Source organism: Aquarana catesbeiana, linkage group LG01 (genome assembly GCF_042186555.1).
Source record: "Aquarana catesbeiana isolate 2022-GZ linkage group LG01, ASM4218655v1, whole genome shotgun sequence".
NCBI lineage: Eukaryota > Metazoa > Chordata > Amphibia > Anura > Ranidae > Aquarana > Aquarana catesbeiana.
Window position 1 is genome coordinate 333,861,433 of NC_133324.1, and position 15,295 is coordinate 333,876,727.

The 15,295-nt window shown below is 37.5% G+C and overlaps 1 protein-coding gene across 1 annotated transcript; it reads left to right on the forward strand.

The window, feature by feature from the left end:
* Positions 1–10,719: 10,719 nt before the first annotated feature.
* On the forward strand, positions 10,720–15,045 carry LOC141114358 (olfactory receptor 10G7-like). The gene is made up of 2 exons (XM_073608024.1): positions 10,720–11,651; positions 14,997–15,045. Exons 1-2 carry the CDS (start codon positions 10,741–10,743, stop codon positions 15,043–15,045), a joined length of 960 nt encoding a protein of 319 aa, XP_073464125.1. The 5' UTR covers positions 10,720–10,740.
* The last annotated feature ends 250 nt before the right edge of the window (positions 15,046–15,295 follow it).

Here is a 15,295-nt window from a genome sequence, read left to right on the forward strand (position 1 = left end):
ATTCTAAAAAAACATATAATTCCATATCGACGTCACAAACTTTTACATCACAAGGTATGGAAGCATATATCTCGCTTATCCCTAAACCAGAAAAGGACCACACATTGCGTGGTAACTACCGGCCAATTTCTCTTAAAATATAGACGTACGTCTATATTCTAAGATTATTGCTAATAGGTTGGCAAGTATTTTACCTAAACATATAAGCTTAGATCAAACTGGCTTTACAATGGGGAGAGAAACGAGCTATAATATAATTAAAACATGTACATTAGTAGAATATGCTCAGAAGACTGCCATCCCAGTGTGTCTTCTGTCGATAGACACTGAAAAAGCATTTGACAGGGTGGGATGGCGGTTTTTGGAAGAATTCAACTTGGGATTGGACCAAAGATGCTTAGTAAAATGATGGCACTATATTCCAATCCGAGGGTAAAAATACAAACTAATGGAATGCTCTCTGAATACATAGAAATAACAAATGGCACTCGACAAGGATGTCCCTTGTCCCCATTGTTATTTGTGTTAGTTATTGAACACCTTACCACAGCAATGCGGAAGAATGGGGATATTCAAGAGATAAAGGTTAAAGGAAAGGAATATAAAATGGCGGTGTATGCGGATGACTTGTTAGTATATGTCACTAATCCAATTGTTACTATACCAAATCTCATACAGGAATTTAAAAAATTTGGGGGCATAAGTAATTTTAAAGTTAATTACGACAAATAAGAAATGTTAAATATATCTCTATCAGATAAGGTGCAAGAACTTCTTCAAAAGGACTTTGCCTTTAAATGGCAAAAAAAAGCAATAAAGTATTTAGGGATATTTATTCCAGGGGATTTGACTTATTTACAGGAATTAAATCATTCTGTGATTATTGGTAAAACTATAAAAGCACTTCAAAGATATGATAAGATAATTCACTCTTGGATAGGAAGTAAATGTAGTAATGTAGCAAAAATTGATATATTGGCTAAATTATTATACGTATTTCAAGCCATACCTATAACCCTTTCAAAAAATTAATAATACAATTACATAAAGCTATAGAACGTTTTATTTGGACTCAAAAAACACCATGAATAAACAGAGAAATATTAAGTAGAATAAAAAAAGATGGAGGTCTGGCATTGCCCGACTTTGCAAGGTATTCACAGGCTACATCACTGATAAGGATAATAGATTGGTATCACAATGTAGAAAATAAACAATGGATAACTTTAGAGGAAGATATAAAAGGTCTGCAATTAAAATCCCTTCCATGGATTAAACCTCAATTTCGACCAGGAAAAAAAACGTAACCGTTTTTATGTTAGCAATTTTAAAAATATGGGATACAGTATTGAAAAAGGGGAAACCTTCTACAATGAATGGGCCAATGACTCCATTGTTCTCCCACCCGGAATTTCCACCAGCAGTAACAGCATCTCATTTCATCAAATGGAACAGGTTGGAGAACACAAGATTAGATGAGACCCTAAAAGAAGGTAAACTCCCAAAATTGCCTGAAATGGGGCCTGAACACAATAATAAATGGATACAATATTATCAATTAAATACATATATTGAATTTCTGACACAGCAGTCTAGGATTGATAGACCATTAACTAAATTCGAACAATTGTTAATAGAAGAACGAAAACCTACCCATAAACTTATAATCTAAAATATATAAACTTCTACTTCCTGCAGACCCCTTAATGAAATAGCAAGTATTAGAAAATGGGAAAGTGAATTAGAGAGTCTGATCTCATTATTAGAATGGGATAAAGCATTTTTACTAACACATAAACTATTTAGCAGCAGTCAAGCATCAAGAACGCAACTATAAAATGATGATGAGATGGTATTGGAGTCCAGTAGATCTGAATAAAATAAATAAAGATAATTTAGGAAAATGTTGGAGATGCTTAAGGGATAGAGGAACAATGATACATATTTGGTACGAATGTCATGTGGTGAAGGAATTCTGGTACAAAATATTTGAAAAATACAAATTGATGTCTGGAAACAAGATGCCACCAAGCGTTAAGGTTTCGGTACTATCTATAATACCTGGACCATTGAAATTTATAAAGACGGATATTCTTCACCATATGATAAATGCAACTAGGACAATAATAGCTCGAAAATGGAGAAAAATAAATAGTCCTACAATAATGGAATGGATATGTGAAATGAATGAAATACAATATATGGAGGAGCAAATAAGGAGAGAGGGGAGGGAAAAGGACCAAAAGCCCATAATGTGGCATCAATGGGAAAAATTTCGGACTTCGATAAAAATGATACAATTTTTGTGAAAGGGAACAGAACACCCAGTAGAGATGGGAGAGATCCCTTTTCCTCCCCCTCCCTTTTTTCTTTTTTTTTTTTTGAGGAATACCTGTGTAGAGAGTATGTTTGGTAAAGAAAGGTGAGGACGAAAGGTGGGGAAGAATGGATATGTATGAGAACCTGTATAGAGTGTATGTTTGTAAAAGTAAGATAGGGAGGAATGGAGTATGGATAACGTAAAGAAATGCATGTCAGATGGTTTAGTATAGAACTGGTTATTAGAAATTATGGTGGAACGATGCTATCCTAAGGAAAGAATGCAATATAATAACATAATGTTCAATTTGGTGATGAAAGATACTTATATGTATTTGTATAATTGTTTTTAAAAAATTGATAAAAGAGGATTGAAAACAATAAAAGCTGGAAATCAATGTGATAGACACTGTTTCTGGGTCCCATACCGAATGACTGCCCTGCTACATTGTGTACAGATGCCTAAATCAAAAAGCATTCATTATCAAATTTGTGTGCCCTTTAAATAGGGCACCTCATCAGAGACTCCACCCCCCCTCCATCAATCCTCCAATCCAGGAGGGCAGTTTCATCAGAGGGAAGCATTTTTCCTCATCCAAGATGGCTGCATGCGTCAGAGTCTCTAGGCCCCAAAAACTTGGCCACTAGAGACCACCGCACATGCGCGGAAGAGCGGAATCGCCCGAGGAACACACAAGGAGGGAGAGAAATGCCAGAAGGGCCCCTGCACACACGAAAAACCTCCCCCCTTAAGCCCATACACATAAAAAAAGAAAAGGTAATCACTGGAGACATGAAAAGACACAGACACCATGCAGTCCCAGCTGCTTGATCTGGACCCCACAGCAGGCATGCCAAAAGAGGGTTAACCGTCTCTGATTAGAGAACACCTCAGCCCCAAAAGACCACCAGAAGGGGCTCCCCCCTTGATAGAGCGTTTAGCAGCCTAAGATGTGGGATTGCGCCTGGGAGAGGCTGAACCCAGATGGACTCTGATGTAGTCGGCAGGTAAGAGCTTATTCTGAGTATAGTTTGTAGGTGTTGATCTTTGAGAACAAAAAGGAGAATTGGGGAGGTTGCTCTCAGTCAGACTTTTATAGATTTAAACAGGTCCTGTGGGTGAATATAGGGGCGGATCTATATTATATGTATGCTGTCATATTGGCATCAGGAAACAGTGTTAAAGTCAACTCACTAACGGAAATAAATAAATAAATGCATGTGTTAAGTAAGTAGTGGTCCATGCGTGCAATATTTAACTGCTTCCCACCCGGCCTGTAGTCAAATGATGGCTGAGCGGGAGCTTTCCCATCCTGGGGAAATGTCATATGACCTTCTCCCAGTCACGGGTCATGCTGCGGCTCGATCTGTTGTCTGCTGTGTCCACCGGACACTGCGGATAACAGATCATTGTACCGGACAGGTGCTGCTACCATGTGATCACTGCGACCAATTTACTTAGCAAAAAATAAATAAACAAATACCACCAAAAGAAAGCCTCAATTTGGGTACAGTGTTGCAGATAGAGTAATTGTTATTCAAAGTGTGACAGCGCTGAAAGCTGAAAATTAGGCTGGGCTGAAACTTCAGCTGGTTGTTAAGGAGGCGGCACCCACTGACATCCTTAATAACCAGTGAATAGTTGCTTGTTATGGAGTGTCCTTAACAGTCATGGCTCATGAGTTTTGTTTCAATATAAACAAAAAAAAAAGAAATTTGAAGCAAAAACAGCATAAGATCCCCCTCCCATTCCATACCAGGCCCTTCGGTATGGATTAAATCACAAAGGGGACGGGGTCACCCAGTAATGTCACCGAGTGATACTGCCTTTTAGTTTATTTAGTGGTGGGTGGGAAGCAGAGTTGTCAATCAGAAGGAGCCAAGTGTCGGGTGCAAACAGGGTTTTTTTTGTGGTGCTTATTGTGATTGATGCTGGATTTACTTTGGGGCACATTAATTTATTTATTTGTATTTTTTAATAAAGTCAAAAACTGGCTCTGTGTTTTTATTTACTATGTCCATTGTTTTGGTGAATGAGTAGAGGTACAATGGGGGAATCCCGGTGACAGCATATTAGTCTTAAGCCCCATACACAGATCAGACTTTCTGACGGGAAATGTTGGATGTGTCCGACCGTGTGTATGCTCCATCGGACAATTGTTGTCGGATTTTCCGCCGACAAATTTGGCTAGCATGTTTTCAAATTTTCCGCCAACAAATGTGTGTTGTCAGACTTTCCTATCGTGTGTACACAAGTCCGTCGGACAAAAGTCCAAAGTACAAACACGCATGCTCAAAAGCAGAAGCGGTCGGTCTTGTAAACTAGCGTTTGTAATGAAGAATTAACATTCGTGACAAGGCAAATTATGAAATCTCCAAATGCAGCGCACAATTCTCTTCTTCTTTAATGGGATAATAATGAAGCTGCTTTGCTGGTGATACTGATGGAGTTATTGCAAACAAATTTTCAAAGGCTTTTTTCTTCTAGTGATATCAAGAATAATACTATTATGTTTTTTTTTTATTTTATTTGGGCAAGTTACCACAACACCATTATCCTGTAATTTTTAAGATCAAAGATACAACTATGTTGGTGTCCCTTGTCAGTTTTACATTGTATTTTTTTAAATGTAACTGCCTACTCCCAAACTGTCATTTGAAGTAAAACACACAGCCAAGTAATATTCTCCACAATTTTTTACTGTGCATTAAAAAAAGAAAACAAATAAAATTAGACATGCTATCTGCCAATAGAACTTAACCAAAAATTGCATTCTATGCATCCAAAAATATATAAAATATACCAAATCAAATCATTATTCAACCAAAAAAATAATGTCAAAGCAATAACTCCAAGGCCAATAATAAATAATGCGTTATCTCCTCTGATTCTGCAACATGTATGGTTGATGAACAGCCGTTCAGAAACGAACTGAAAAGCGCTAAATGAAAACCGCAAAATGAAAAGCACGAATCAACACTCACCAAACTTCTACTAACACGAAATTAGCAGAAGGATCCCAAAGGTTGGCGCTAAAGAGCTGAAAAACCACGTAGTACGTCTAGTACGTCACTACGTTCATAATTGTTGGCCAACATTTGTGCGACTGTGTGTATGTAAGACAAGTTTGAGTCAAGACCCTTCGGACAAAATTCCATGGTTTTGGTCTTGGAAAGTCAGATTGTGTGTACGAGGCAATAGTTGTTAGGGCTAGTTTACACTTGCTTCAAAACATGGCTTTGGACACGTTTTGTTAAAGCTCTCTGAATGCCAGCCAAAGCCCCTGTCATTAAATAAATTGGTTAGCTTACAGTCCTCTTTACACCTTGCTTTTGCTTGGTGCTTCGATGAGGCTTCCATGAGGCTTTAGTTGGGCTTCAGTGGGGCTTCAGTGAGGCTTCCATGAGGCTTTGGGGAAGCTTCAATGAGCCTTTGGTGGGGCTTTGGTGAGGCTTTGTGGGGCTTCGTGGGGCTTCAGGGGGGCGTCAGAGAGCTTTGCCATAGACTTCTATGGAGGCTTTAAAGACGCTTTGAAGCACCACTAAAGCTACATGGGGTAACATTTTTGAAGCGAAGCCGAAGCAAAGCAAAGAAAAAGCAAGGTGTAAACAGGACTGTAAGCTAACCATTCTATTTAGTGACAGGAGCTTTGACTAGCGTTCAAAGAGCTTTAACAAAGCCTGTCCGAAGCCTTGTTTTGAAGCAAGTGTAAACTAGCCTTTAATGTATATTGAAGCCGAAGCAAGTGTAAATGAGCCCTTAAGGACATGGCGGGTACCTCATCACTTCAAGAAATAGTGCACGCAGTATTTTAGTAGTGTTTTTTAGTGAAATAAAATTTTTTTTTTTAAATGCTGTGAGCTATTTTACTGCTGATTTTAAAGCAGTATAGTAGATAACATTTCGTGAATTGAAGCCATTGTCTCAGAAAAGCAATATTCCAAACAGCAGAATAACAAAGATGGCAGCTACCGTGCTTCGAGTTTCTGGAAGGAGCTTTAGGAAGTTTGCTTGCTTTAAAGGAGGAGTATAAATATAAAGTATCCATGCATTATTGAGCATTGGGGTGGAAGGGTTGTATGTTTGGTAGGAGAACATCTGCATGCAGTGTGTGACACAAGGGGGGAATTTGCATGGTGCTTTTACAGTTGCACTTTAGGATCACGGATTCATGTGAGCACAATTGTATTACTGTATGAAAAGTTTTTCTTTAAGGACTACACTATATAGTTTTGTTTCTTTTTGGAACATTTTGTGTAGAATGTATGAAGAAGAAATGAATGAGGAGCACTGATTTCATGAAGAAGTACCATATCTGGAGAATCTGTTTGTTACCTCATCAAGCGTTACATGACCCATTGATCTTTTGGGTCAAAATATCTGGTGAGAGTTTAATATTTTTTTAAGGGAAGAAGGAAGAATTTATCACATAAGAGAAGATTTATAATATTAGATGTTGGACTTTCATTAACATTGGGGATTTGCACAAAAGTTTTGCACATAATGTAAGAATTTTTTTTTTGAGAAGGGTGTTTGATTTTCTGGAAGTACTGGATTACTCCCTGAAGATCAGACTGCAAACTGATGACCTCCTTAAAAAAAAAATGTGCAGAAATATGTATGACTGATATTTGAAGTCTCTGTTTACAATTTTCTATGATGATTAGACTGCAAATAAATGTGACCTTCACCCAAAAATGAAAATAGGCTATGTACCAGTTAGTTGGACCTCATATGAGAAAAGAGGTCTAAATAATCAAAACAGTGTGCTCCACATCAAATTGGAATTGCCACAGTCCCTGGACCTTCACTGCACTGCACTACAGATTGCATTGTATACTCTTGTACAGACCTCCACCATGTAAGTTTCTTTTTTAACTTAAAGCATCAATTTTCTACATAAAAGCATCCAAATAAAAGAAGAATAAGAACTCTAAAAGTGTAGGTGCCATTTTATAAGGCTTTATTAAGCATAAAGTATATTTAAAAACTGGAATCACCAGTGCAGGTAGCTCATAACCTCTGGTAGATGAAAGCCTTCACCATATTGTACCCAATTCCTGGCCATAGGCCCTCTCACGTCATCCCTGGCCTTAGGCCTTCATATTCAAGAATAAAGGAGTATCTACACAAGCAAAGCATTTTCTGGACTTCACTGACACTTTTCAAAGTTGGCAGTGACATTCAACATTATATTGACATAGTAAGAGAACTCTTCAGCGCTGAACACTATACACAGGAGCAGACATTCTGTAGAAGTCATCTAGGTGCAGAATGCCAGAACATAATATATTAGTTATCTTCTCTCTAGCATCTCCTCTCACCTCAGGAGCACCACAGTGTAGGGACTAATCTCACTGTTTACTAGATTCACAGGTTTCCACTTCTGTCACCAAGATTGGCAAAGTGCTTTTCTGTGATATACCAATCTGTCCCATACTCTAGCTCTGCCCAGTTGGAAACACTCCCAGATGTTACTCTCTCACTCCTAGGTGTACTAGTACTCACATTAGCTTGGGCTAAAAGGCTTTCTTCATTCTACTTACAGTCTACATCAGACTGTTTTTGTCAAAGGGATATGGGAAAAAAATGTGTACGTACATTTAGAAGAGTCAGGGCGACTACAACTGGTTCTTTTGAGTGTTAAACTACCTCACCTGACTATATCCATATGACTCTGGGGTATTTGGCTCCCATGCCTATTCTCTCTAAGGCTCCACCCATCCCTGCACCCATTTGGGCTTTAACTCCACACATTACATATCTAGAGGAAGTCTTTCTCTAAAAGGGAACCTAACACCCAATTACACAATTCCCTATTACCACACTATTTTGGGACAGAGCCACCCAGTGGCAGACTAGCTAACTGCACCTGCTTACAAACAGTAAATGAATGTTCTTTTTAATATTTAGCTGTATATCAGATTTTGCCTCTTCTGCAATTCCGCAATTTAATCTTTTTCTCTATAACTGACTAAAATTCATTCTACCCAAGAGGTGCACTACTTGGAACAATGTGCCAAATGGGACAAATTATTGTATGCCTGAAATGAGCAAAGCATCCTGACAATGGAAGCTTAACTGAAAAACATACCAGCAGGTGAATAATATTCATTCAGTCATCATTTAAGTACTGTAATATTAACTATTTTAACTAGTTTAAAAACATTTACCACTTATATCCAAAGATATCCCTTAGTGGTTATCCTGGTCATGTAATCAAATGATTACAACATTAAACTACAAACAAGAAAAAATAATAGCATAGGGAATATTTTCCCTAAGGTAATAAAATGCATATAGATACAAGTACTGCCTGTTACTGATTCTGTTCTGTTCCACTACATTATTATACATGAATAACTTTGGAATACAGCTTTCCATTCACAATTTGAAGTTATGCATTTTATATGGATTGATGTTAAAAATTATACATCTAATTTATATTCCTATACAGTTTTAATTTTAGCCATGTATTCATTGATTACCATGTTTATTTGTGGTTTATTCCTCATATAGGAATAAAGAGGAATAAATATAGGTAAATAGCAATGTACTCTTGGAAATCATGATGTTGATAGGTTGGTGGACATAAGACTATTTGGAAAGGAAAATGTATTCAATTAATGGAAGTATGTCTGATTGTAAGGCAGAAACAAAAAAATGTTGGCGTCATTGATAGATTGATGTTATGTATATGACTGTAAATATTCTCCTGAAGTGCTACAGCTAATGCAGTTTGCTAAGGTAATGTATAAATATATATATAATCACACATACTGTTTGATCATTCAAATAATACAAAATACCTGTGACAGAGATGTCTCATCTATCACACATTGTCTCTGTTGTTTTCTCAAGTTGATTGTGTTCCAGATCAGGGTTTTTGTAGTGACGTTAAACTTATTCGTGCTAATTTTTGGTTAACATTTTGTGCTCTGGTTACCTTTTACCAAACAAAAACAATTAAAAAACAATTGGCCTGACTCACAGCTTTTTTTTTTTTTTTACACGTTCTTTCCTTTGTATAATGTGTCATTGTTATAGTTTTTTATCTTGATTGTGGTATTTAGTGAGCTAAAAACATGTAAACATTGAAAGCTGCAATAGAGAGTATAATGAAGAGGAAAATGAACAAGGAGAGATAAAGCTAAAACTGAATTGATAGAGTTTACACAAGATACCTTAGGGAATCATATAAGGGCGACTGACCCTAAAGTGAAAATGCAGGTGATATTTTTATTCTGGCTAACTAAATGTATCTAGAGATGCAAACTTTCAAAAGCACTTACAGGTAGTTAACCTCTTCAAGCACTAGGATTTATTAATTTTAATGGTTCGCTTGAAATGAATAAAAAAATACTTAAAGTGCATCAGTTCTCTCCCACCCAAGATCAGACAGAGCCGCAATATATAACATTTCTTTTTCCCGGGTTTAGATATTCTTTAAGCCCTTCCAACTCTTCCAACTGTTATACTACTTAGACCACCACCTTGTTCTATTTTATTAATCCAGTGATTATGGTGCCAGGAAGCCTGAGACATGTAATCAAGTTACATGGCGGAAGGTTTGGCCTGTCAAATCACTGGGTTGGAGAAGTTAAAATGGCACTCTAAGGTATGTGGGTGATGGGTGGCAACAAAGGCCCCCACTCCTGTTCAGAGATTGATTGTTATTACAGTATGACGTAGGTGACTTCTTTCACATCTTCAGAATTACAGAGCAAGCCCAGTTGAATATAATTTACTACTACTAGCTATTCTATGACTTATCCCAGAAAAGTGCTGATAAGTGTTAAAAATATATTGAATATTGCTCTTGTGGTCCCCTTCTGGTATGTAAGACAGAGATTCTATGTTCCTTCCTTAATCTGCTGTATGTGAAGTAACACATCTTCTGTCTTACCACGAGTTAGCAAAAAGGAGACCTTTAAATAGCATTGCATTCAAAGTTTAATGCAATCAATTATTTCCTTAATTTAGAATTCTTTTATATACCAAAGTTTAGGATAGTGTACCTTATGTGCTAAAATGGTCCCTGAAAATAAGCTAAAATTCAGACCAACTGTTTCTATAAGAGGACATAGCTTTAATTATTACCATTTTTGAAAATATAGTAATTTACATTACAGTTGTGCTCATTTTAAATATTCAAACATGTTCAGCAGAAATGGGAAAATAATAGATATTTGCTATTACATAATTGTATCATTGAAGTGAATTTGGATTAGCTTACTAAGCTTAGTGAATGTCATCTATTCCTTTAGTAAATCAACTCAATTGCAGTGATGGTATGCAGATGTAAGCTATAATGATACTTTCACTTATCTTGTAATAATGGCAACTAATGTATACTAAACAACACTATTTCACTTTGCTTGACACTGTACTATGTTCTCTCTTTTTTGATAAATAGAATAATGGAGTACATGAACTACACTTCAGTGACTGAGTTCACCCTTTTAGGACTTCCGCATTCAGAAGAGATGAAAATTCCATTATTCATGTTGTTTTTGTGTATCTATATATCTACACTCTTTGGAAATGTTATACTAATTTTGGCCGTACAAAGGGATCCCCATCTTCACAAGCCTATGTACATATTCCTACTGAATCTTTCTTTTTTAGACATTTGGCTATCTACAGTTACATTGCCCAAACTGCTCACAAATTTTCTGCAGAGGGACAAGACCATTTCTTTTCGAGGTTGTATCATTCAGTTGTATTTTTTCCATTTCTTTGGAAGCACTGAGTGTTTTCTGTATACTGTTATGGCTTATGATCGATTTCTGGCCATTTGTCGGCCACTTCATTACCCAAACCTTATGAACCTAAAGCTGTGTGCACAGTTTGCTGCTGGCATATGGCTCACTGGCTCACTCCATTCCATGATACACACTACACTAACCTTCAGACTCCCATTCTGTGGCCCAAATAGGATAAACTACTTTTTCTGTGATGTTATTCCAGTACTAAAACTTGCATGTGCTGACACATCCATCAACAAAGCAATAATCATCACCAACATTGGGGCTGTTGCTCTCATCTGCTTCCTCTTGATCTTAGTATCTTACTTCCACATAATAAAAACAATACTGAAGATCCAAACATCTGAAGGGCGAAGAAAAACCTTCTCCACTTGTGCATCACACCTGATTTCTGTCATCTTCTACTACGGGCCACCTGTGTTCATTTATATTAGTCCTGATTCCATGGGCTATTTAGTGGAAGAGGCTATTGCTGTTTTCTATACTTTATTGACTCCCATGTTAAATCCCATAATTTATTCTTTAAGAAACAGTGAGGTGAAGGCATCTCTAAAAAGAATGAAATGTCACAAACTTGATAAATAATCTATTTTGTTAAATAGCTAGCAGTTGTATTGCATACTTTAAAGCACACCTCCAGCTATTAATGTTAGTTATAGAGTTAGGATACAGGAATGTTAGGATATAATGGGTAAGGGTTAAAACTTCTATTGAGTTTTTATTGCTGTCCATGGCCCTGCTGGGGTGATTTCCCTATACTTCCTGTTTGTTTGATGGGTGTCAGACAGAAAAGGAAGTGATGAACATTATCTTTTTCTTTAGTAAAGGAGGTAAGTGTTAGAAACTTTCTCAGGTTTTTATTTCCGCTTACTTCCTGTTCAGGTAATAGGTCAGACAAAGCAAAAGAGCAAAAAATTCCCAATGGGCAAATAGACAGCATTTAAAGCTTATGTATAACAAAAACTTGTTTGTTTTGAATATTGTGGTGGGGTTAAAACCCTGTCGTGTTATTTTCTGCCGTCTGTGCACCATTGGGAAGATTTACTTTCACTTTCTGTCCTAAAGCTTCAGCGATAGATTGAAGGAAATTCCCCTCTTAAGGTCGGTTCACACTGCTGCGATGGAAGACATTGCATGTGATTCACACCACACTGCTGTGCAAATCACAAGCGTTGTCTGTGCGATGCAAATTCAGCCATACAGATTGTATGGCTGAATTTGCATCGCATTCGGACCAAAGTCGTGCAGGACGCTTTTTTTTGGTTCGCGCAGCCATGCGATCCAATTCCTGTCCAAATTGACAGTTCGCACTGCGATATGCGAACCAATCTAAGGGTGTCATTAACTTTGTATTGACACCCGCAGGGATTCGCATAGGACAGTGTGAACTGCCTGCAAGTTGTAAGCGATGCGAGACCTGTACTGCTTTCGCACGGGTTCTTGCATCACAACAGTGTGAACCGAGCCTTACACAGTTATTACTAGAACAGGTGTCCCCATTGAAAGATTTTCCCTTACCTCTTGTTCTGGTGACAATTTTGAAAATTTTCACTTTCTCAGTGGCTGTGAGCGGTAGAGTAGAGGAATGAACCTCCATAACCAAAACACAGACCAAAATGAAAATTTGACTGAGGGTGTAACCTTCCAAAACTAAAAAAAAATATAGAGGTTTTGCCTTTACATATTCTACTGATTTAAGACCAGGCCTTTTTCTGACATTTGTTGTTTACAAGTAAAAATCTGTATTTTTTTTTGCTAGAAAATTATTTAGAACCCCCAAACATTATATATTTTTTTAGCAGATACCCTGGAGAATAAAATGTCAGTTGTTGCAATATTTTATGTCACACTGTATTTGTGCAACAGTCTTTCAAATGCAATTTTTTTTGTAAAAAATAAACTTTCATGAATTAAAAAAAAAACAAAAAAGTAGTTAACCCAATTTTTTTTTTATATACTATGAAAGATGATGTTACACTGAGTAAATTGATACCTAACATGCCATGCTTTAAAATTGTGCACGCTCATGGAACGGCAACAAACTACGGTATTTGAAAATCTTAATAGGTCAGGCTTTTTTACAGGTTACCTGTTTAGACTTAAAGAGGGGGTCTAGCACTAGAATTATTGCTCTCGCTCTAACGATCATGGTGATACCTCACATGTGTGGTGTAAACACTGTTTACATATGTGGGCGCAACTTACGTATGCATTTGCTTCGGCGCATGAGCACTGAGGGATGAGGCATTTTAGACTTTTTTTTTCTTATTTATTTTGCTTTAATTTTTTTATTTTTAAACTGTCCCTTTATTTTTTATCACATTTTTTCATATTACAAGGAATGTAAACATCCCTTGTAATAGAAATAAGCATGACAGGTCCTCTTTAGTGAGAGATCTGGGGTGAAAAAGATCCCAGATCTCTTATTATTTACCCTTAAAAGTACTTTAGGAAAAAAAAAATCTTGTCTATCTGCCTGAGAACTTGAAGTGACGTGTCACTTCGGTCCTCCAAGGGCATAGAGCCAAGTAAGGGCAATCTTGCCCTCACTTGACTTCCTGCCCAGTCAGCTGCAGGAGTGTATCACTCCTGGGTTTACCGACGCCTCTGGTAAAAAATCGGGAGAGGGGAGCCCACCTTTCCAGCCACCTATAAAAGTGATCCTGTGGTAAATCCGCCGGTGGGATCACTTTTATCTGAAAGCCGTCTGCCTAACAAAAAAAAAAATATACCGGGGGGGTTAAGGCAGCTAGCTGCTGCCATAACCCCGGTATTTACCATCAAAATAATGACGTATATTTACAGTTAGACAGTCGGCAAGTGGTTAAATCCTGATGGAGATCTAACCCTTCCCCACTGTTTTGTTTAAGGGTAAGCTTTAAATTTACTCATCCATCAAAATCATTCCTAAAGAATTGCATTTTGTCTCCAAATATCAATAATTTAACCTGCCTGGCACTTGATTAACAGGGCATTCTGCAGTGTACCATTGTCAGTTTGTTTCCTTCAAAATACAGTAAATTCACCCAAACTGACCCTGCTTGTAGTGTTCATTATGCCCTACTCCAATTAGATGAGCATCTGGTTCAGTAGTGAATGCAAGTCAAAAGAACCTATTTCAAATGGTGCTTAAGCCAGGTGCTAATCTACAAAGCAGCCCATAGTTGTGACCTGTTTCAATAAAGCATCCTTAGTTCAGTTTGTTGTGCCCAACAAAGCAGAATGACATCTGCCTATTGCACTGCACACTGTACATCAAACCACAGCAGCTCCAGACCGTGAAAATCAATATAAAAAGACATGTGCAATGTTTTACTAAGTAATCCTGTGAAATTGTTATAATTGCATTGCTTTTGTAGTACATCAAGGTTCATTATTAAAAAAGTAGAGTTGATGTTCTTGCTTATATATGTTATGTAACAATAGGATTAAAAGTTTTACATCTTCGGATGATCTTCAAGTCAGTGTTTTACTTGCAACAATTAACAAAGGCAAAAATCTGTACTAGAAATTGCAATCAACATGAATGTTGTTGTGAATATGGATAGAGAGGATTGGCAAGATTACGACTGGTCTACTAATTACAGTAAATAACCTATCATGAATTGCATTTTTCCTGAGTATTCACTGAGCAGGAGCATAACAGCAGTGGTAGCAAACCATGGGACAGCTGTTGGGCCTCTGGATCCGTGAAGTTTAAATCCTTTCCAGAGACTATGATACTCCACAGGTGTCATTATATAAAAAGGGTCCCAGGCGTATACACTGTTATACTGAATTGCTCTCTATTGCTCTCTATCAACAGCAGATAGAGAGTTCAGAGCAACCTTTACAGTTCCGGGTTTGCCGTCTGAATAAACTCCGAAGGTTTCTCCGACGGAACTCCATTCAAGTGGTCTTGCCTACACACGGTCAAACCAAAGTCCGACCAAAGTCCGACCGTCAAGAAAGTGGTGACCTACAACACTTACGACGGGACTAGAAAAAGGAAATTCAATAGCCAGTAGCCAATAGCTTCCGTCTTGTACTTGCTTCAGAGCATGCGTCATTTTTGGTTCTGTCGGAACAGCATGCAGACGATCGGTTTTCCCAATAGGAATTGGTTCCGTCGGAAATATTTAGAACATGTTCCATTTCTAGGTCCCTCAGAATTTTCGGAAAAAAAGTCCGATGAGGCCTACACATGATCGGAATAGACGATGAAAAG